Source organism: Mizuhopecten yessoensis, unplaced genomic scaffold, assembly GCF_002113885.1.
Source record: "Mizuhopecten yessoensis strain PY_sf001 unplaced genomic scaffold, ASM211388v2 scaffold8131, whole genome shotgun sequence".
NCBI classification, from domain to species: Eukaryota; Metazoa; Mollusca; class Bivalvia; order Pectinida; family Pectinidae; genus Mizuhopecten; species Mizuhopecten yessoensis.
The window spans coordinates 349557-375210 of NW_018407394.1; the positions used below are offsets into that span (position 1 = coordinate 349557).

Below are 25654 nucleotides of genomic sequence, written 5' to 3' on the forward strand. Positions count from 1 at the left end.
GCTAAAACAAATGACTTAAGGTTTATTATGCAACCTTCTCTCCCCTCCACAACCTCAATGTCAGGGGATAACAAAATACTTAAACCATGCTAAATTCTTTATCTCATGTATGCTTCGTATATACCTCAATGTTAGGGATTAACAAAATACATAAACCATGCTAAATTCTTTATCTCATGCATGCTTCGTATATACCTCAATGTTAGGGATTTACAAAATACATAAACCATGCTAAATTCTTCCATATCACTGGCATTGCTTTATCTCATATATGTGTCTATTGTAAACAGAAGGAAATAGGAAGCTCAGACTTCTGAAATGATGGCCTGATTAAACTTATTAATCCGCCAGCGACCAGACAGGAATGTTGGCCCTGACCTGTCTTAAAGAGTTTGTACGTGTTGTCTGGCTGACAGAAACAGTACAAAGGCAAATAATCCTATCTAAGGCAAGTTAAGGACAGAAATGAATGATGGGTAATTTTGAAATAGAAAAAAGTATTGGGTAATTCCTAATTACTTGTATACACAAAGCATAGCATGATCAGATTTTTTTTGCAGAAATGATTTCCTTGCATCTGATTCCTTTTATTTCCTTTGAAAAAATATCAAATAATTGTTTTCTATATCAACACATTGGGAATTCAGTTACATTTATACAAATCATTCATATGAAAAACAAGAGCAAGAAAGGGAAACTGCAAGATCATTTTAAAATTAAATAATGATTGTGTCCCTTTATCTCAAAAGCATCAAACATTTTGACAAAACTTATATGAAGCAATGCATGATGGGTAAATGAAGCCCAAACACCGATTTATAACATGTACATTTTTGAATTTTGAAACATTTTCCACTCACAACACTATTTGGTTAAAAGCTCGTTAGAGCTTATGTTTTGTCGTTTGTAACTATACCGAATTTAAATAAAGCTTTCGTACATAAGATATTAGAAATATCTGTTCAAGTTTAAAAGTCTACTAGATAATATCTCCGACATATGGTGGCACCCCTGCCACTCCTCCACTGACAAATAAAATTAATTGAAATATGGAAATCAACCATAAAATTAATGAAAAACCTACAGAAATGACATGTTTTTGAATGTAGAATAACAGTGACCTTGACCTTTGGTACAAATTGATGAAATACGGACCTGTAAAACCATTATACCTTGGTACTTATACTCTGTATTTATCAAGTTCCATATCTAATACGATTAAAAATGAAGATGTTAGAGCGATATGCCAAGACATTTATAGACTTTTTCATGACAGAGGCATTACCACCCCTGCAATTTTGTGATTCCTCTATAAATCCTATTGACACACCCTACTTAATTCTGTACCAACCCGTACATTATATATATATATCTTATAAAATACCTCCCTACAGTGTCCTCACATATTGATTTACCAGTGTTCTGCAGGAAATAGTGATTCAACCAATTGTTATACATATTTGTGACAGTTCTTGGCAATAAACTTTCTAGAATCAATATTTGTTCACGAAATGTTTTCGATAAAAACTTTTGACAAATGAACAAAGCTTGTCAAAATATTTCTCCTCCAGGCTTCCTCATGTAGAGTTTAAAAGTGCAAAATACATGTATTTCCATTTACGCTCTGCGACAGGTTGCTATACCTAGTATGACCTGAGCTTAGATAAAGGTCTAAGGCAGCAACTTATGCATAAGTAGATGCAGCTATTTACAGCAATTGCTTTTTAAGAAATGGAAACAGGTCAAGGGTACTTTATCACTCGATATAGGTATGTAGGTAATATTCAAATCTCTGATAACCTATCTAAATCCTACGTCGCATATATACTGACTCGCTCTTGCCAAGTTTCAATAGCTAAATGCAACATTCAAAAGTTAAACTTTAAGCAGAAACATCTTTATTTTTGAAATATTTGCAAAGGAATTCTTAAACAAATGTTAAGGAAAAGAACATGATGACATAATCAATCTTGTGACTTAAATTGATGCTAGTAAGCCTAGCTGTGACCACAGAAACCAAATGACCCATATAGCCAGTTGACCTCTGAAAGTTCACATGACTCCTTTGACATATGACCTCTGTAACTTCAATTGTACCTATATCCTCTGACCTTTGTTGCTTGAGATAGAAAGAAAACTCTGTGGAGAAGACGATTTGTTTCAAGAGTAGAAGAACCTGTACGACTCCTGGAACAATGCGACTCATGTAACCATGTGAACCCAGTGTAACCATGTGACCCCTGTAACCATATGACCTCTGTAATCCAAAGACCCCCTGACACCAAAGTAGTTGACTATAAAAGATATTATGACCTTTGACATTGTGACCTCAACATACCTGAGATGGAATTGAGATCCAGTGAAGCAGACGTCCATCTCGTGAGTAGAAATGTAGCTCATTCCTGCACTGAAGATTTGGCAGACGGATGAAGCCCCCCACCGCCAATATTTCACCGCAATTAGACCAGTCCATCCGCAGACCTGTAAACGACATCAAGGGTCAATAATGAAGGCAAATAAACGAGGTCAACATAACAACATAATACAGTAAAGTACAACCAGTCTACCCAGTTGAATTATCTTTCCTTTGGATCCCATATCAAATTATTTTTTTTCTTAATTTTCCTGACAGACGAAATTTTGCACACAGCTAGATAACTATTCAGACTTGATCTTGGCATTATTTATATAAATGTATGTTTCTTCAACTATTGACAATGATAATTTTTTAACAAGACAATTTTCACAAAAATATTTAACATTATCTCATTAACAGCATCGCAAATAACAAATTAAATGTAACCTTCAGGAACACTGGATAATTCTCAAAAAAACTTTAAAAATTCTCATCAAACTTGAAATAAATATAAAGTCATAAAAGTCGATTGAAAACAAGCAAACAGACATAGAATCCAACGGAAAAGACTTACGACACATACATCACTGTAGGTCAAATAATTGGACGTATTTATTAGTATTGCATCAGTAAATCTTTGATTTGCTACTGCAAAATCAGGAAATGTTAAGGTGGATATGCCTTTTGTGTTACAAAAACATTGATCTTGCTGGAGTTTGTTTTTGAAGGGTAATCCAACACTGTTACTGCAAATCAATAACATTTTCATGAGATATTCATTTAAATGTTAAATCACAGGGATTGGATTGTTAATTCAAACATCTAATGAATGTGTCAAATGTCATTGTGAAGAGAGTATGAAGCTGGGACCAGATAGTCAGTTTGAGGGGAGTATGAAACCGACACACTTTTCTACACCCCTTTCATGATGTGTATCCCTATAGACAATGACATAAATTTTATCATTAGAGTTTTACGTTATAATGCATTCAGCATAAATCTATCTCCTCTTTAAACACCAACTAAAGGCCTTTAATTAGGTGTCCCCACCCAGCTCATGAATCACTGCCATCAATAAGGCGACACATTTCACACTTCAGTGACTCCGAGTGTTGTCATAAACGATGGTCGGCAATGTAAAATGAAGAGCAGTGAAAGTTCCCATCAGGAAGTATCAAAGTGCTATGTAATCATGGTTATCAAGTTTGTGATGCGAGTTTCATGTTTACAATGGACTCTCCGATGTTACGGTGATATCAAATAATCATTCGCGAGAGCCAACTCAGAAAAAGAGTTGTTTTATAATCCCTGACGTGTTCATAATGAGGCTTTACAACTTCAGTAGTGCAGCCCTGTTAAATTTGCACACAGTCTGTCAGAAATAACCAATATTTCACACCACAGTCCAAAAAATCACCACTGAAAAAGAGATCTTGTTTCCGAATAACAACATCGAGGAAGAGATATCATTTGATGACCAAAAGTCTCGATTCCAGATGTTCCATTTATGCTGATGATGTTTACCTGTATTTGTTAACTCTCTAGCACTAATTAAACCTACTGTGTAAACATATCTTGTCAATCCCGGAGATTTCTCCTGTGTCACCAAGTCATAATATCCTGGTAAACAGGTTTTCCTGACTGTATGATCGCACGATTGAAGTATCTTATTTACAAAGATGTTTTGAAAATCAAAGCAATGAAAAGATTAAGGTAAATTTGTACTAACATGACATTCTTTACGACTTAATTCGGAACAGATTATACACTAGCAGCCGACAACTACATGTCGATCTAGGCTTATTTGATCACGTACGATCGAAGGTGCTTTTCGCCGGAATTTAGCAAGTATTTTGGCTGCATATTTATATGAAATAAATAAATAAAAAGCGATAACTTCACCGATAATAAAGAAAGTCGCGTTAGTTACAATTTTTTAATTAAACTATCTTCTTTGTAATACCATATCACTTTGACATTTAAATACGGTAATTTCCGGGTTTTGACACCTGAAATTGTCAGAAAACATGTTTTCTCTTTAGGTCACTTTCCGGTTAATATCACATTTTCATCTGACAAATCAGAAGTGATAATAAGCGAAATCTACTGTACTAAGGTAGCTGATCACCACAAAACAAAACACTTAATCCCCTAGTTGAAATACTCCAATATTGTACCGTAAGTGGTTATTTGTGATCATGTCTCTTGAAAAGAAAAAAGATGTTAACTAACCCAAAATCAAGATGGCTTATGGTAACAAAAGGGTGATATAANGAAAAGATTAAGGTAAATTTGTACTAACATGACATTCTTTACGACTTAATTTGGAGCAGATTATACACTAGCAACCGACAACTACATGTCCATCTAGGCTTATTTGATCACGTACGATCGAAGGTGCTTTTCACCGGAATTTAGCAAGTATATTGGCTGCATATTTAAATGAAATAAATAAATGAAAAGTGATAACTTCACTGATAATATAGAAAGTCGCGTTAGTTACAATTTTTTTAATTATACTGTCTTCTTTGTAATACCATATCACTTTGACATTTAAATACGGTAATTTCCGGGTTTTGACACCTGAAATGGTCAGAAAAACATGTTTTCTTTTTATGTCACTTTCCGGTTAATATCACATTTTCATCTGACAAATCAGAAGTGATAATAAGCGAAATCTGCTGTACTAAGGAAGTTGATCACCACAAAACAAAACACTTAATCCCCTAGTTTAAATACTCCAATATTGTATCGTAAGTGGTTATTTGTGATCATGTCTCTTGAAAAGGAAAAAGATGGCTTATGGTAACAAAAGGGTGATATAACTTAATATCATCTAGTCTAGGGTTTTTTGAAACAAATGTATAATAAGGAATTAACAAAGACAATGCATTAACATTTTTATAGGGTTTAAAAAAATAAAGCTAAATTTTGTATTTGTAATTGCAGTTGGGATAATTTTTGCCTTACAAATAGTGAAATTTTCATATAAGAGTTGCTTTCATATCAACTCATTTCACAGTATGTTATATATGATTCTCTTCCAGTCTCTTTCATTTTTAATTGTGAATTGAAGGCAATACATCATCAGCAGAATTAACATGTACAGCTTCGTCTGACATGGGGATGGGCTACCAGCTTGTCCTTCACCAGATATATCAATGAACGGTAAACACCAACATGGGTGTTATCACAGAATCTCCCCAAGCACTCTGTCAATTGTTCATTAAACTTTAAATATGGAGCAATTCATGTAGCTCATTTGTGTGAGATGCATTTCATCATCGGAATGACAGTGCATCATTAAATTTCTAATTATCATGTTGTTTTGATCTGAGCAATGCATGTTCTCCGTATGACATCTTCATCATGTCACTGCAATACTTGAAATGGCATCATCAACGTTCCCAGCAATTTTCTAAATTGACATTTTCCCATATCAGCACATATTTCAAATAGCATTTTCTTTCTATGTATTGCAAAAAATATCTAAAAATGCCATTTTAACATCTAAACAACGCTTCAAGATAACATCTTCCATATGTCTGTGCAAAATTTCAAATAACCTATTAAATATTACCATATCTCATCAATATTCCAAATGATTCTTTATGTCTCTGCAATATTTCAAATGGCATTTTCTATAATATTGTCACAGCAATTTTCCAAAACACAATCTTGACTTCATATTCCAGCTGACAAACACCTATATTATACCAGTGATAAAAGACCTGTGATATACCAGTGAAAGGATACCTGTGATATACCAGTGATAGGAGACCTGTGATATACCAGTGATAGGAGACCTCTAATATACCAGTGATAGGGAACCTGTAATATACCAGTGATAGGGAACCTGTGTTATACCAGTGACAGGAGATCTGGGATATACCAGGGATAGGATACCTGTGATATACCAGTGATAGGAGACCTCTAATATACCAGTGATAGGGAACCTGTGTTATACCAGTGACAGGCGATCTGTGATATACCAGTGATAGGAAATATGTGATATACCAGTGATAGGAGACCTGGGATATACCAGTGATAGGAGACCTGTACTATACCAGTGATAGGGAACCTGTGATATACCAGTGATAGGGAACCTGTAATATACCAGTGATAGGGAACCTGTGATATACCAGTGACAGGAGATCTGTAATATACCAGTGATAGGATACCTGTGATATACCAGTGATAGGAAACCTGGGATATACCAATGATAGGATACCTGTGATATACCAGTGATAGGAGACCTGTGATATACCAGTGATAGGAGACCTGTAATATACCAGTGATAGGGAACCTGTGATATACCAGTGATAGGGAACCTGTAATATACCAGTGATAGGGAACCTGTAATATACCAGTGATAGAAGACCTGTGATATACCAGTGACAGGAGATCTGTGATATACCAGTGATAGGATACCTGTGATATACCAGTGATAGGAGACCTGTGATATACCAATGATAGGAGACCTGAAATATACCAGTGATAGGGAACCTGTGATATACCAGTGATAGGGAACCTGTAATATACCAGTGACAGGAGATCTGTGATATACCAGTGATAGGATACCTGTGATATACCAGTGATAGGAAACCTGGTATATACCAGTGATAGGAGATCTGTGATATACCAGTGATAGGAAATATGTGATATACCAGTGATAGGAGACCTGTGATATACCAGTGATAGGACACCTGTGATATACCAGTGATAGGAGACCTGTGAAATACCAGTGACAGGAGATCTGTGATATACCAGTGACAGGATACCTGTGATATACCAGTGATAGGATACCTGTGATATACCAGTGATAGGAGACCTGTGATATACCAGTAATAGAAGACCTGTGATATACCCGTGATAGGAGACCTGTGATATAACAGTGATGGGAGACCTGTGATATACCAGTGATAGGAGATCTGTGATATACCAGTGATAGGAAATATGTGATATACCCGTGATAGGAGACCTGTGATATAACAGTGATGGGAGACCTGTGATATACCAGTGATAGGAGATCTGTGATATACCAGTGATAGGAAATATGTGATATACCCGTGATAGGAGACCTGTGATATAACAGTGATGGGAGACCTGTGATATACCAGTGATAGGAGATCTGTGATATACCAGTGATAGGAAACCTGTGATATACCCGTGATAGGAGACCTGTGATATAACAGTGATGGGAGACCTGTGATATACCAGTGATAGGAGATCTGTGATATACCAGTGATAGGAAATATGTGATATACCCGTGATAGGAGACCTGTGATATAACAGTGATGGGAGACCTGTGATATACCAGTGATAGGAGATCTGTGATATACCAGTGATAGGAAATATGTGATATACCAGTGATAGGAGACCTGTGCTATACCAGTGATAGGAGACCTGTGCTATACCAGTGATAGGAGACCTGTGATATACCAGTGATAGGAGACCTGTGATATGCCGGTGATAGAAGACCTGTGATATACCAGTGATAGGAGACCTGTGATATACCAGTGATAGGAGACCTGGGATATACCAGTGATTGGAGACCTGAGATATACCAGTGATAGGAGACCTGGGATATACCAGTGATAGGAGACCTGTGATATACCAGTGATAGGGAACTGGGGATATACCAGTGATAGGGAACCTGTGTTATACCAGTGACAGGAGACCTGTGATATACCAATGATAGGAGACCTGTGATATACCAGTGATAGGAGACCTGGAATATACCATTGATAGGAGACCTGTGATATACCAGTGATAGGGAACTGGGGATATACCAGTGATAGGATACCTGTGATATAACAGTGACAGGAGATCTGTGAGATACCAGTGACAGGATACCTGTAATATACCAGTGATAGGGAACTGGGGATATCCCAGTGATAGGAAACCAGGGGTATACCAGTGATAGGAAACCAGGGGTATACCAGTGATAGGAAACCAGGGGTATACCAGTGATAGGGAACCTGTGTTATACCAGTGATAGGAAACCAGGGGTATACCAGTGATAGGGAACTGGGGATATCCCAGTGATAGGAAACCAGGGGTATACCAGTGATAGGAAACCAGGGGTATACCAGTGATAGGGATCCTGTGTTATACCAGTGACAGGAGACCAGGGATATCCTGTGTTATACCAGTGATAGGGAACTGGTGATATACCAGTGATTGGAGACCTGAGATATACCAGTGATAGGAGACCTGTGATATACCAGTGATAGGAAACCAGGGATATACCAGTGATAGGAGACCTGTGATATAACAGTGATGAGAGACCTGTGATATACCAGTGATAGGAGATCTGTGATATACCAGTGATAGGAAATATGTGATATACCAGTGATAGGAGACCTGTGCTATACCAGTGATAGAAGACCTGGGATATACCAGTGATAGGAGACCTGTGATATACCAGTGATAGGGAACCTGTGATATACCAGTGATAGGGAACCTGTGTTATACCAGTGATAGGAGACCTGTGATATACCAGTGATAGGAGACCTTGGATATACCAGTAATAGGAGACCTAGGATATACCAGTAATAGGAGACCTGTGATATACCAGTGATAGGAGACCTGTGATATACCAGTGATAGGAGACCTTGGATATACCAGTAATAGGAGACCTGGGATATACCAGTGATAGCAGACCTGTGCTAGCTGTACTGTACCATTGAAGGAGACGTTAACCCACACACTAATACAAACGACACTGTCGATCCCAACAGCTTATGATGGATAGTCATGCTGAGAGATCCTGGTATCTACCAAGCATTGTGTTTCTACTGATTGCTTTCACACTTAAATTACTGAAGGAAGCGCTGCTTATTTCATTACTCAACTCAAATTAGAGGGAGAAATTCAGTTTAAATTGATTAGAATTGTTCATGCATACTTCCCTTTATATGGATACCTCCTTGTTTTTGCCTAATGGATCACCCACATCTCCCGTTTATTATGAAAAAAATGAAAATAAGAATGGGAACAATGTAGGGTGAACCATACAACATGAAGACTAGAGGTATACGCTCCCATTTCGGCAACAATTGGAGTCAGCTCATGTTTAAATGAAGCCTGCTGATAACACACAAAAGGCACTTACTGTAATAACAAAGCTACACAAATATCACTCTCTATTCAGTCTTGTAAGCTAAGATTTGGTTTGTTTGTGTTCTACGTCCTATTAACAGCTATGGTCATTTAAGGATGTGCCAGGTTTTGGTGGTGGAGGAAAGCCAGAGTTCCCTGAGAAAAACCACCGATCTACGGCCAGTACCTTGCGACTGCCTCACTTAGGTCTCGAACCCTCGACCCAGTGATGAAGGGCAAGTGGTAGCAGAATGGCAGACGCCTTAACCACTTGGCCACCGAGGCCCCGATTTCCAAGATTTCTAGCAAGAGCCAATTTTTGCAAGACAATTGTTTTATGTTTTCAAAAGTGCATCCACCATCGAATTATTCCAGTCAATCAAAGCTAACTTAAATTAAAGCATGATACCTATTCAAATGATTTCGTACAAACTATTTTTTCCCCCCAGAAAGCATGGTACCATATTGAAATGATTTTGAACAAACAAAACATTTCTCATAGAAATCGACACAGTTTGTGTACAGATAAAAATGTTGCTCAACAGATGCAACGCAAACATACTTTAAAATATAATTGAAAGAGTCATAGACACTAGTTGTTTCAGCAGATGATCTCACCTACAGTAATCTCTGTACAGAATCTGTCATGCTTTTAGACAATTTGAATTGGTTTTCCATCTTGAAATGCAAACTTCAACCTTGGGTTGCAACTTTCTTAATGAAAGCAGTTGGTACTTCTAAAAATAGTTTAAAAATCAAAACTGCTTTTGAGACACTTTGGTAGTGACAGGTTGGAATCTGTACAAATGAAAACTTTGAGAAAACAGGATTTCTATTGTAATGTTGTAAACAAACTGAAACATTAGGAAAGCCTGAAATGTGTTTTGTACAAACTAAGCTTACTGAGCTTACTCCTGAGGGTATCAACTGCTGTTTATTTTATTTCCCAAGTAAATATGTAACACTGAATCTGACAATGAAAATCAAAACTTTTACCCATGGCTTCTATCAGGTAAACATTATCTATACAATTATATTCAGATACCTTTTGAGCTGCCCGAACCATGTCGCCCCTGATGCCAATAAGTCAAACCTGCACTTACCGACACACTGGGGTTAAACCTGCACCTACCGACACACTGGGGTTAAACCTGCACCTACTGACATTGTCACTGGGGTTAAACCTGCCCCTACCGACACACCGGGGTTAAACCTGCACCTACTGACATTGTCAATGGGGTTAAACCTGCACCTACCGACACACCGGGGTTAAACCTGCGCCTACCGACACACTGGGGTTAAACCTGCGCCTACCGACACACTGAGGTTAAAATGCTGTCAAATGCTCCAGACGCTCCCAATTTTCTTACACATTTCTTAGAAACATAATAATTCTGGACATCTCGAACAATTTACAATTGTCGAGGGAAACATCAGATTGTCATATGCACAGCCAATGAAAAAATGGAACACGAAAACAATGAAAGACCAGGTGCCCCCTGACAGGATGAGCTGTGAAGTTTATTGATTCTCGAACAGTACATATTGGGGTTATAATAATTTTGTCTGACATCTGCACAGGAAACAAATACCCAGCTTTCTGGATGCACTCAAATTATATTTGGTTTTGTGTTTTGTGTGACAATTTGCTTCGACAATACTGGGTCAGATAGAGCCCAAGTTGCCTGAATATATGACGTTTGTGTGTCCTATTGACGTGTACATTGCCCTGTGATGTGTTTTATTTTCATGCTGTTTAGCAGTGTCTATAGTAAAGACTTTTATTGAAGTCGTCATGGGAACAGATATGACGCATCAACTGTACTTTTTATTTATAGAAAAAACTTAAAATAGTGGTTGTTTTTGTCAGCAAGACTTTAACAATAAAATATAGAACAGGATAATTTTATTTCTATCATAGAGTTCAGTTATGTGCTACTAAAATGGACTACAAGATTGTGAAATTATAGAAATGAAATCGTAACTACCCGTAAAATATAACTTTTTTAAAATTTTCATAGAGGTTCTGCCTATTTTAATTCTTCTTGCACTTGCTGGAGTTATCTTGCTTGTTAGATATGCCGGCATCCAAGTATTGAGACACCAAAATTGGACATCTGGCTCGAGTTCCTCAAAGGTTGGTTAATTTAAACCAGTGGTCAGTGAAAAATTCTAACAGCTACCACTAAAAAATTTGGGCTCACATCAATCTGATCTGTCTAAACATCTATAGCAACAAAAGATGTACAATGTTCCTTATTTTGTTGTACTTACATTTTAAAATGTTTCCTAACCACTGGTTGACAAATCAATCTTTGAGCAATCAGGGCCGTGTGTTTCCAAGTGTATTTTATGTGCTACCATACATTTCTATAATCATAACAGCACAGTGTGTCTGGCATGTGCTACCATATATTTCTATAATCATAACAGCACAATGTGTCTGGCATGGGCTACCATCCATTTCTATAATCATAACAGGACAATGTGTCTGGCATGTGCTACAATATATTTCTATAATCATAACAGGACAATGTGTCTGGCATGTGCTACCGTACATTTCTATAATCATAAAAGCACAGTGTGTCTGGTATGGGCTACCATACATTTCTATAATTATAACAGAACAGTGTGTCTGGTATGTGCTACCATACATTTCTATAATCATAACAGCACAATGTGTCTGGCATGTGCTACCATATATTTCTATAATCATAACAGCACAGTGTATCTGGCATGTACTACCATACATTTCTATAATTATAACAGCACAGTGTGTCTGGTATGTGTTGCCATACATTTCTATAATCATAACAACACAGTGTGTCTGGTATGTGTTGTCATACATTTCATTTTGTAATTGTAAGAAAACAGTATAACCAAGTGAGCTCCCTGTGCAACCATTCATTTCCATAATTCTATAAGTACAGTGTGTCCACTATGTGTTTCCATATATTTCTACAATAATTACTGAACATTGTGGTTTATATGTGCTACCATACATTTCTATAAGTACAGTGTGTCTACTATGTGTTTCCATATATTTCTACAATAATTACTGAACATTGTGGTTTATATGTGCTACCATACATTTCTATAAGTACAGTGTGTCCACTATGAGTTTCCATATATTTCTACAATAATAACAGAACTTTATGGTCTGTATGTGCTACCATACATTTCTATAAGTACAGTGTGTCCACTATGTGTTTCCATATATTTCTACATTAATTATTGAGCATTGTGGTCTATATGTGCTACCATACATTTTCTATAAGTACAGTGTGTCCACTATGTGTTTCCATATATATTTCTACAATAATTATTGAACATTGTGGTCTATATGTGCTACCATACATTTACTATAAGTACAGTGTGTCCACTATGTGTTTCCATTTATTTCTACAATAATAACAGAACTTTATGGTCTGTATGTGCTACCATACATTTCCATAAGTTCAGTGTGTCCACTATATGTTACCATATTTTTTTTAAAATTGGTAACAGAACTCTATGGTACAGTGTGTCCAATATGTGCTACCATAGATTTCCTTAAGTACAGTGTGTCCACTATGTGCTATCATACATTTGATTTCTCTAACCAGTACATGTCGTCTCACATGTGTTACCAATGTGACAAACGTTTATAAATCACTACAATGCTACTTCCATACAGAATTCTGGGTAATAAAACGGCCAAACACCTATCTAAAAGTCATCCCATTATGTATACTTCAGACAATGTAAAGAGAAAAAGCCATTGTGGACAATCATTTTTGTCGTGTCTGAGGGGCATTACAGCGTCCTCTGATCCATGGTCATCACCAAACCCTCCTAACCTTTGGGATCTTCCCTTCGTGTGATACATAGTCATTACCATACTCAAGTTCTCCTGGGGTCTAATTTGTCAATAATGTCAGGTTTGCTTTCTCAATAAATTACAAAGTCAACAGGAAATGTATTTATGAAACACTTAGCATCTTTCCTGATTTATTTCGGTTTCCCTGTTCTTGATCTGAGATTATTGCATTCAGAAAAAGTTTTCTGTTTGACATTCATGCACTTCCCATCATCGTGCCAAATAATCTTTCTTTTGCATATTCACCAATAAACATTAACAACAATTCAAACGTATGGAGCATACGGCCCGCACCAAATGAAACCATATGATCAGTCATTGTTCAGAGAACACAGTCCTCCAATTCATTACCAAACATTAAGTCTGTAGGAAGGTACGCAGGCTTCTAATAGGTAACTTTGGTGATGCTCAGAGACCATTCTTTCCATAAGACAGAAATAATGACTGTTACATCATCCTTACCTACTAAATATAAACCTCATTTATTTCACAACAAATATGAAACAAGTTATTTAGACTTATATCAATCACTCTTGTTGGCCCGGATGCTAGCAAGTCTTAATGTAGGAGGAAACCAATGTATCGTACCTGGAGAAACCCCACGTGGTCGGGCAGGTGACCCTATACCTTTTCACGTCCGATCGGGGAATCAGACGTCAGCTGCTTAGGTGAGTGTGCTATCCACTGCACAACCTAACCTTCCACTTACCTACTAGAACTACGATCAGAGGAGGCTGGGAGGGCTTTTTATCAATTATCTCCTCATTGAAGGTCTTCTCCCTGCTGTTATTGCTCATCTACCAATACAGCCGTCTCTTTGAGCATCATCCTTCATAGAGAATGGTGAAACTGAATTCTGCCTTCCTTCTTACTACCTCCATGACCTCATCAATGCTGGACACCATGGAAAAGTGCCAAAGAGGTGGACAGAATTCAAGTGTCATGTGCTCAAACCAACAGAATCTCCGGCTCACCAGCATTAGCGAGTCTAAAGGCTAATTTGATTGTTTTCCCTATCCACTTAGATATAGTAACCGGAGGTGGTGGATGCAGCTTATATAGTGATAAGACAGTTCATAGTGATAAACCAATCAGTACTTATCTACTAAGCCTGGAATGCTCTATTAGGGCACAAAAACTTGTCCTCTGAGGAATGAAAGCTCTGGCAGAACTCTTGCTCATAGAGTTTGTAGGCTAACTCTTCACCTTCAAACCCTGGATAAGGCTAACACTACTCTGTTCCCAGAGGACATGCCCCTAATCATTAGACTAGAAATTTGTTTTTGTGAACAAAAACATATGTCTCCCCTTATGAGCCAATATGCATATTTGGAAGAATAGAAAGGTCACATCAAGATTAAGGTGTGTAAAAAATTAACAAAGGGCCACATCTCTTTACATAGTGAGGCACGATACCCAATTTCAGTACTCAACTTTCCACCTTCCCAAGATACATAAATATAGCAAGTTTGGTCAACGTAGGTGAAATAACATGGAAGTTATGCCATGAACAACCTTCAGTATTAAAATAAACAAAGGGCCATTACTCTGTATATAGTGGGACACAAGACCTAATTTCAGTGCACTGAACACCTGTGGGTGATGCATGTATACGTCAAGTTTGATCAAGATATCTTGAACAGTTTAAAATTAATTGTCACTGGTTATAAGGTCAGTATCAGTGACCTAATTAATTGTCACTGGTTATAAGGTCAGTATTACAGTGACCTAATTAATTGTCACTGGTTTTAATGCCAGTATCAAAGTGACCTAATTAGTTGTCACTGGTTATAAGGTCAGTATTACAGTGACCGTATTAATTGTCACTGGTTATAAGGTCAGTATTACAGTGACTTAATTAATTGTCACAGGTTATAAACTCAGAACAACAATTTATAACAACTGCAATGAGGTTCTTAGATATTTAAGGTCATCATTGATATTGAATTTACAGCCCATTGCTAGAGAGGGCATAAACACTGAAATTGCCCTGCTTTAGCTTCTGTGTAATCAAATCTTTAAAGTTTGCCATCATTGGCAGTTTAAGAGGAAGCGTGGGTTAGAATAATTGATACCGTAAACACAAGATCCATCACGACACTGTGGAGACCTGCACATCTACAGTGTACTTTTACTGAACGACAAATGTCAAACACTGCATTAACCTCGATCAGGATTTACCAGACACAATTCAAACTCATAAAAGGATTCAAGAATCTCCAAAATACATATTATGTTTAAAATTACTACCAATCTTACATGGTATTTTCTTCTGCTTTGATGTGTTACATATTTATAAAATCATCTGGACTTTTACTCCATTAAGCAAAATTGAAATATAAGAAATAAGCTAAAATTCATTTAAGTGAACAAAATCATCTTCGGATATTTTTGAAAATTGATATAAACATTAATTTTAAGGATACCCATACCGCTACCAAAAGCTATAACTGTGCATTGGAAATTGCTCTTTTCTACATACAAACAAACAGTGCAGTAGGACAGGGATCCTTCAGGGCATTTGGTTTAGTAATTGAAAATTCATGTTCTCTATAAAAGTATTTCAGAAACTGCTTTATAATTGTATTTAAATCCAATAATACCTGGACACAAACCCTGTAACTATGTGAACAATAGCATGGTTGACAACATTTTGATCCCTTTCTAGTGTCTAGTGGGACAGAATCAAGTAAGTGTCTTAATAAGTGGGACAGAATCAAGTAAGCGTCTAGTGGGACAGAATCAAGTAAGTGTCTAGTGGGACAGAATCAAGTTAGTGTCTAGTGGGACAGAATCAAGAAAGAAGCCACATTGTACCCTGTTCTGTGTCTAATTGGACAAGCCACACTGTACCCTGTCCTGTGTCTAATTGGACAAACATGTGGTCAAGTCACATTGTACCCTGTCCTGTGTCTAATTGGACAAACGTGTGGTCAAGTCACATTGTACCCTTTCCTGTGTCTAATTGGACAAACATGTGGTCAAGCCACATTGTACCCTGTTCTGTGTCTAATTGGACCAACGTGTGGTCAAGTCACATTGTACCCTGTCCTGTGTCTAATTGGACAAACGTGTGGTCAAGTCACATTGTCCCCTTTCCTGTGTCTAATTGGACAAACATGTGGTCAAGTCACATTGTACCCTGTCCTGTGTCTAATTGGACAAACGTGTGGTCAAGCCACATTGTACCCTGTCCTGTGTCTAATTGGACAAGTCACATTGTACCCTGTCCTGTGTCTAATTGGACCAAAGTGTGGTCAAGTCACATTGTACCCTGTTCTGTGTCTAATTGGACCAACGTGTGGTCAAGTCACATTGTGCCCTGTCCTGAGTCTAATTGGACCAACGTGTGGTCAAGTCACATTGTACCCTGTCTTGTGTCTAATTGGACAAACGTGTGGTCAAGTCACATTGTCCCCTTTCCTGTGTCTAATTGGACAAACATGTGGTCACGCCACATTGTACCCTGTTCTGTGTCTAATTGGACCAACCTGTGGTCAAGTCACATCGTACCCTGTCCTGTGTCTAATTGGACAAACGTGTGGTCAAGACACATTGTACCCTGTCCTGTGTCTAATTGGACCAACGTGTGGTCAAGTCTAATTGTGCCCTGTCCTGTGTCTAATTGGACAAATGTGTGGTCAAGCCACATTGTACCCTGTCCTGTGTCTAATTGGACCAACGTGTGGTCAAGCCACATTGGACCCTGTCCTGTGTCTAAGTGGACAAATGTGTGGTCAAGCCACATTGTGCCCTGTCCTGAGTCTAATTGGACTAACGTGTGGTCAAGTCACATTGTGTCACCATCTTGTGTCCAATTGAACACATATTTTTTAAAGCAGAATTCTGTGCCCTCATGTGTGTGTATAATTCGACAAAAAACTTAGTAAAGTCACATTCTGCTCCAAACTTGTGTCTAATTCAACAAACTCACGGTAAAACCAACGTCTATGTTACCTTGTATAAAATTTGACAACATTCTTGTAAAGCCAAACTCCTTCCCCTCTTGTTTGCAATCATACAGATCATTGTAAAACCTCTTTCTGATTCCAACTGAATTACAGAGAACCTTTAACACAAGAATCTAGGTTTGTCTGAAGAGTGACAATCGGATCAAGAGAAGACTTCAATTTTTTCTGCCCTACATTTACAGATGATTGTCACACCATTTGTACTTATTTGTAGCCAGCACTAGAAATATCACAATCAAAACATGAAGTAAGAAAGGCTTCTCTGAATAATGGATAACATGAATGTCATAGGCCTCAGGTGATTGTTTGGCCTGCGTGCTCAAGAGCGCGGGAATGCCTGTTGTGAATCGGCCGGTATTGATTGCGAGCGTGGGTTATGATATGCCACCCGTCCGTGAGTGTCTCTACACAGAGATAATTCGGTTATACCAGTCTCATTCAGAAACATATTGTTTGATTACAGTACATTGATTGTTTGCAAAGAACAGCCATTATTGTGGGCCGACAATTTCTGTATCTGCTACCGCCGTTGACGATGGGATACGTCGTCCAGAGAGTTGCCCCGGAGATGATTGTACGATTATTCAGGGATGTAATGCAGCTTAGATCAACTCCAGTATCATTTAATGAGTCAGCCCCCTGCAAACCTTCCAATAGCGCATATTAGTCAGAATCACAACACAGCATATTCTTTGTGGACGGTAATGTACAAGTTAGAAATGATTAGTCATGACAAGAAATTAAACGCTTTGACTGTGATAATAATGCGGAAGCCATTTAAGACTGCCAAATATCTTAATCACCTAATCAGTAAGTGATTCATTTTATGCCTTTCACTCAATTTCTAAAAGCATATTCAAACAATTCAATGCATAAAAAACTGTGATGTCATTACACAGATGTTTTATATAATCATAACTCACTATATTTATTTCTTACATGTCAAGATGGTAAAATATTGAAAGACAGTATAAGGCAATGAGAAGTGTGAATGGACAGAATGCAGGAGGGAGGGAGAGAATTACGGCAAAGGAGTGGAAAATGTGGGGAAGAAAAAGTGGAGAAGACAAAAGAACGAGGTGAAGGAGGGGAAGAGGGAAAACGTATGGGAGGAGGAGGAGGGGGTTGGTTGGAAGGACAGAAGGTAGAGGCATGGAAAAATTTAAGAAGAAAGAGTGAAGGCAAGAGAACAAGGTGAAGAAAGGAAGGAGGGAGAAGGTATTGAAGAAGGAGGAGGAGAGAGATGGTCAGAAGGACAGAAGGTAGAGGCTTTGAAAAGTTAAGGGGAAAAGAGTGGATAAGGTGGGCAAGAGGCTGATGAGAGGAAGAAGAAGGTACAGAAAGGGGAAGAGGGAATAAGAGAAAATGGGAGAGAGGAAAGAGGTAGGGAGGGGATAAGGAAGTGGAAGGGAAAAAGATAGCAGAGAGAAGGAGGAAGGGTATTTCTCTTCCTTCTCCTCTCTGTCTGTCCTCCAAGGTAGGGAATGGAGAGGAAGTAAATATGGGTGAGAGAGGGAGAAAAGGAAAGGAACGAAGTAGGGAAAAGGTCTATAAGTTTTATCAATAACAAGGATATATATACAGGCAGAAGTTATGTCCCGTTCTTGACCTAAAAGGACTGTATTATTCAATAATTTAGGAATCTTGGAAGAGGAAACAATTGATGCGACCGTTTTTCAAATCATAAATAATTCAAAACTGGCATGGATCATGGAGAAATGCCCACCATTAAGATCATCCCTGTCAGAAATTCAAAAGTAGACTATTCAAATGATGTTAAAAAGGGTTTATATGACAAAACATTTGACAGAAATGTCTGAAAAATGGCATCTTAAAGCTACTACTGCATAGCTGTTTGATATGCCATGACCTGAAATCCAGATTGGCACATCCTGGACTACAATTGCAGCAACTGTTCATTGTCTATAGTAGGCAAACCATCGGAGCTAAAAGCTTTCACATACATCCGTTACGAAGCAATCAGGATGTGCTCCCTCCCAGTCACTTTTACCCACCCATTACTTGACAGAAAATTTTCCTTGGGCTATAATTGGGTTGATTCAATTTGACAAGCTTTGCTCTGAAAATGCCAGATCACCCTTTTGTATGGGTTATCAAAGAAATTTCCAACAATTTTCTTCCAAAAATCCATCCAGATTCTACATGTGGAGTACAATAATGCCAAAGGGTTGTATAGCACAGGAAAACAAGACAGGGTCTGCCATAGTAATCTCATAAATATCTAACAAATCCTGTGAGCTCAGCGAAAACGTCAACACCAAATCACCATTGGTCAATTTCAGATTTGGACTTGTGTCGTCTGATATATTAGGTGATCAGTTATTGATTTCATTTCCTATAGTGATTACTAGCGAGAATAGCTGAAACAATTCAGTTCTGGATCAGTGATATGAAATTACAAGACATTCAATAAAATCCGAAATGGAATTCAATTATTCAAAAGAAGTTTTTACTTATATTTTCTTTCTTTTTTTATTCAAATTGTATCTCTTCAACAGATTCTCTTGACTTTATGCAGTGAAGCAATCTATGAGTTTCATCTTCTTGACAGTTTTTTATCACTTAAATAAAAAAAACAATAATTTACAGTGACACCTGACTTATCCAACATTCATGGAAAAGCAACATACTGGTCAGTGTAACCTGTCTTATCTGACACCCTGTTGAATACAACATATTTGTCAGTGTAACCTGTCTAATATGACACCCTGTGGAATACAACATATTGGTCAAATTAACCTGTCTAATCTGACACCCTGGTGGATACATGTTTTGGTCTGATTACCTTGTTGATTTCAACACATTAACTGACACAATTAATATTGGTCTGATTGACCTGTCTAAGCTAACACCCTATGGGACACAACATTTTGGTTTAACCTGTCTAATCCGTCATCCTTTGAGAGACCTGATATTGGTTATATTTACCCTTCTAATCCTCAATCGTGTGAGAAACAAGGTATTGGTCAGATTTCACAGGATGTCAGAATACAGAGGGTTGTATTACCACAGATTGAACTGTGGATAAATCATTGGTAACAACAACTGTGGAATGCCAGACACTGATCAGAAAACATTAGCTGAGTACATCCCATAATAAGCTGACATTTCACAGACAACAGTGCATTTCTCCGAACACAGAGTTGCAGTCTCTGACCACAGAATTGACGGAAGACAATTAAATGGGTCAAACATTCTAAAGAAAACAGTGCATTCTCTGCACACAGAGTTGACAGAAGAAGGCTAAATGGGTCAAAGACCTTGCCTCAGCTAATCAGCAAAGTGTCCCTATGGCATTCTCTATGTTACACAGCTATAGAGTGTTAACCTAGGCCACAAGGTTTTAAAGTACACTGTTCATTTAGTAAGCTTCTGATACACTAAATCTGTTTCCATTTTGAAAGAAATCTCATAGCTGTCTTATTGGAATCTGGACCGATTCCGAAATCAGCTGCAGTGTTGGCTTTCTCATCTCCCAATCGTAGAATTTAGATTAATGAAAATCCCACCACCACCACCATTCTATTGCAGTTTCAACACAAAACCAGTACTTTATGGGGATATATGAGGTGAAATTGGTAAGTGACAAATCTCTAAAATGTTTGACGGACAATATTTAGTTTTTTCTTTTAGCAACCAAAATCTTACCTGTGAGTAAAGTATGGACAACTCGTGGACAAATGTCATCGTAATTTGACATCAGGTAAATCGCTCCATACTTGAAGCAGATGGCCAAGACATGGTTGCTATCTACGGCAGAGGAAGCTGAAAAAACAATGTGTAACCATGGTGATAAACAATAAGGTAAACAATCAAATTGATGAGATAAAAATACATCTTCAGATTTTTTTTATGAATTATCAAATAAGTTTGTCCAACATAACAAGAGGCCCAATGGGCCTGCATCGCCTGTGACCTCGAATGTCGAACAAGGACATTAGGTTGAAAGTGGGAAAAGGTCATTAATTTGAACAAACTTGGTAGCCCTTCATCCCAGCATGCTACAGGCCCAATTTCAGTACCCTTGGCCTCTTGGTTATTGAGATGAAGTTGTTTGAAGATTTTAAGACATTTGATCCCTGTGACCTTGAAAGTGGGTCAAGGTCATGAATTTGAACAAACTTGGTAGCCCTTCATCCAAGCATGATACAGGCCCAATATCAGTACCCTTGGCCTTTTGGTTATCGAGAAGAATTTGTTTGAAGATTTTAAGATATTTGACCCCTGTGACCTTGGAAGGGGGTCAAGGTCATTCATTTAAACAAACTTGGTAGCCCCTCATCCCAGCATGAAACAGGCCCAATATCAGTACCCTCGGCCTTTTGGTCATTGAGAAGTTGTTTGAAGATTTTAAGACATTTGACCCCTGTGACCTTGAAAGTGGGTCAAGGTCATTAATTTTAACAAACTTGGTAGCCCTTCATCCCAGCATGCTACAGGCCCAATATCAGTACCCTGGGCCTTTTGGTAATTGAGAAGAAGTTGTTTGAAGATTTTAAGACATTTGAACCCTGTGACCTTGAAAGTGGGTCAAGGTCATTCATTTGAACAAACTTGGAAGCCCTTCCTCCCAGCATGCTACAGGCCCAATATCAGTACCCTGGGCCTTTTGGTTATTGAGAAGAAGTTGTTTGAAGATTTTAAGACAGGTGAGCTAAAAACAGTAATAAAACGTCAATTACCATTACAGCAATTGTGAAACAAGTAATCAACATAAATGTATGATTCTTATAGACCCATACTGAAGCATGCAGGATCTAGTATGGAAAGAAACCAGAATACCTTGAGAAAACCCCATGCCGTCAGGAATCTATCATGTTATACATTGACAGGTGTGTAGTGCTATACATGATAGGTGTGTGGTGACATATCTTCACAAGTATGTCATATAATACCTTGATAGGTGTGTTGTAGCATACATTGACAGGTGTGTTGTAGCATACATTGACAGGCGTGTTGAAGCATACATTGACAGGTGTGTTGTAGCATACATTGACAGGTGTGTTGAAGCATACATTGACATGTTGTAGCATACATTGACAGGTGTGTTGTAGCATACATTGACATGTTGTAGCATACATTGACAGGTGTGTTGTAGCATACATTGACATGTTGTAGCATACATTGACAGGCGTGTTGTGCATACATTGACAGGTGTGTTGTAGCATACATTGACAGGTGTGTTGTAGTATACATTGACAGGCGTGTTGTAGCATACATTGACAGGTGTGTTGTAGCATACATTGACAGGCGTGTTGTAGCACACATTGACTGGCGTGTTGTAGCATACATTGACAGGTGTGGTGTAGCAAACATTGACAGGCGTGTTGTAGCATACATTGACAAGTGTGTTGTAGCATACATTGACAGGTGTGTTGTAGCATACATTGACAAGTGTGTTGTAGCATACATTTTCAGGTGTGTCATACCTTCTGAGGGATGGCTGATGTTATCAGTGGTGCTACTTTTGGCATCAGATTCGTCCATGTTGAATTTCTCACAAGACCATGCCATGGTGCTTATCTCCATGCTGTCGTTGATGATCACCTGAGTCAACATGGCCCCTGTGGAACTCATCACTATCAACTGGCCACCAGTTGTCCCAAATATCACCTGAAAAGGAGGAAATATTTAGTCATGAAAGAGCCTCTTTAGGCCTTATTGCTGACAGAAAGGGAAGCTTCTTGTGAAAAAGATTCTTTCCATAAAATTTAAAATTTATTCAGTACTTTTGAAGACATGATTAAATTTTTTATCCTATATAGCCCTGTATGGGTTTTGACCCCTTTTTGATGCCCATTTGAAGTCAGAGGGGTTGAATTAACACTTTTCCTTGGTGTAACACCTTATTGCAAATGAAACTATTATGCTCTGTTCGATTTTTTTTAGTCCTCAGGTCAGAAATGAAGATGATTGAAAACTGTCTCCATTAACACCAATGCACCATGGATATACTGGCACTTAACATGAAAAATACTTGAAATCTATTCGGAACTATTTTTGAGAAGCAATTTGTTTTTTCCCCAATTTAATCATATTTAACGAAGTTGGTTCCATTTTGGATAAGATTTTCTCTGTATGAAGGACTTACTTCATTACCTAGATCTAGACCTTCCTCAAATAGCTTTGCCCTACTATTTATGGATGTTCAGGAAAACATTCCTGAAAATTATCAATAATTACCATTTTTTGCCCTGTCCATGATCAGTCCCCATTAGGTGTGGGGTATATATATAAATATGAAACCAGAAAAATATTATCCCTTTATACATGTAAATGTGTATCCCCTTATTCAATAACAATATTTCACACCAAATTTCGTTCAAATTCGTTCGGTGGTTTCTGAGTACCAATAGTAGCTGCCACGATACTCTTAGGCCTCACTGTTATAAACCAGAGCTGGTGAAATCCTGATTGATCATTTCTACAAAACTTTCCAGGCCTAAACCCTCATATTTTGATATGGCATATATGAAATGAATTGCAGGCGTCTATTTCACAAATCAGATTAATCAGGCCTCTATTTTAATTTTATAATTTTGGATTAATTGATTTCTTGACATGCCTTAATTATTCAATCAATTTTTAATCCTGCGTTAACTGCATCAGTCCTGAATCTGTCTGGTGAAGCTGGACAATGAATACCAGACCAGTAGTTTTCTTTTACAATGAATTACCCTGTGGCAAATTTGTTAAGACAAGAAAGCTGTCATTATGATTATAGAAATGATATTCTTACCAATCAATTCAGTCCTATCATCATCAGCAAGTAAACAAGATCTGATTACTGGTGAAGTGAATATTACTCAGACTATAGGAAGCATCTGTAATATATAATTGCCCCCTTAGACCTGTGGTGGATATACCAGGTAGATAGCAACATTGACCTTGACACTGACCTTGGAACCCTCAAATTCAAACTCATCAAAGGTATAATCAAACTCGACTATTGTATAAACTCTTGATGAAAATCTGTTAAGAAATGAAGTATGTAGAGTCATGACGCAAGGGTACAGACATATGGGTTACACTGTATACCGCTCCATCATACAAATCTCCAATACAACATGTTTATTTCAGGGATTATTTACCAATAGCATAGAAAACCTCCAGACTAGTTGTTCGTAACCAATAGAAAAGGTTTTTTTTGGGCAATGAATGTATTAAAAAAAGGCCTTATTTTTTATTACAATTGATAAGCACGAAAATGGCATCTCAGTTTCACAGGTAAGAAACTTATAATCTATTTAACTTTAAACATGGCCATGAATTCATTAACATTACTCAAAATATAATCAAACAAAATATGGTGCTGATTGATTAACTAAATGTAAACTCAAATATAGTGATAATTAACTTGTGCACAAGTATGACAAAGTGGTAACCATGATTATAGTGGTCATTGCATGAGTGCAATTAGCTTCCTTATTGACAGTTAAATTAGATATTCGCTAACAGTCCTAAGGGACATTCCTGTCAATTTCTTTTGAAATTTGCTGACAGTCCTAAGGAAACTTATTTTCAACTATTTTTTATATTTGCTGACAGTCCTAATGAAACCTACTGTCAATTATTTTTTGTATTTACTGACAATTGTAAGGGTTTTTACTGTCAAATAAATTTCATATTTGCTTTACAGTCCTTAAGAACCTTATATACTGTCAGTTAGTTTTGATATTTGCTGGCACTTCTAAGGAACATTATACTGTCAATTAAAAGAGATATTTGCCACCAGTGAAGTGAGTCCTAGCGGCACCTAGCTGTTAATGCATATGATATTTGCTGACACTGCTGATCCAATTTGCCATTGATTGCCGACCACTGACTGTGTAACAATGCAATCACTTAACTCTCCAATAACGCTCAGACAGTTTTTTCATCAATATTGCACACACACAGCAATCTTTGATGTGTGCCAAAAATATCACTTTGACACCTCCCAACTAAAGAGTTCTACATCCTGCCCCAGCAACTAATCATCTGAAATTACTGACAACTTATAACAAGCTTTGTGATGACTTGTTATACACCTATTTAAGGAAAATTTCATCCTCACAAATGAAATTTAAAATACTTTGCTTGGAGGTTCAAAACTTTGAAATAATCAGTTTAGTTACAAATAGTTTGAGAGAAAATGGAAAATAATGCAGTTTTGTCCTTAATTTCTAAATATTCTATAAATATTTGCACAGAGTTACATTAATTATGATATTGATATCTGATACCAATAAAGTCACTGTTTGGTCTCATAGTCATCTATTTCTATGTATTTTAACTTGGATATCGCTAAAGGTAATTTTGGTACTGAAGTCATTTGCTGGTCCTATATATAGTTATTTATGC

The 25654-nt window shown here is 37.5% G+C and overlaps 1 protein-coding gene across 1 annotated transcript in view; it reads right to left on the bottom strand.

Moving 5' to 3' along the window:
* LOC110455085 (tubby-related protein 4-like) overlaps positions 1 to 25654 on the bottom strand; it is a 154670-nt gene that overhangs the window by 45682 nt on the left and 83334 nt on the right. Inside the window, exons 5-7 of the mRNA XM_021505024.1 lie at positions 22741 to 22924; positions 20960 to 21076; positions 2339 to 2481 (exon numbers count right to left, since the gene is read on the bottom strand). Coding sequence (XP_021360699.1) covers positions 2339 to 2481; positions 20960 to 21076; positions 22741 to 22924 — 444 coding nt within the window. The remainder of the gene's footprint in view (positions 1 to 2338; positions 2482 to 20959; positions 21077 to 22740; positions 22925 to 25654) is intronic.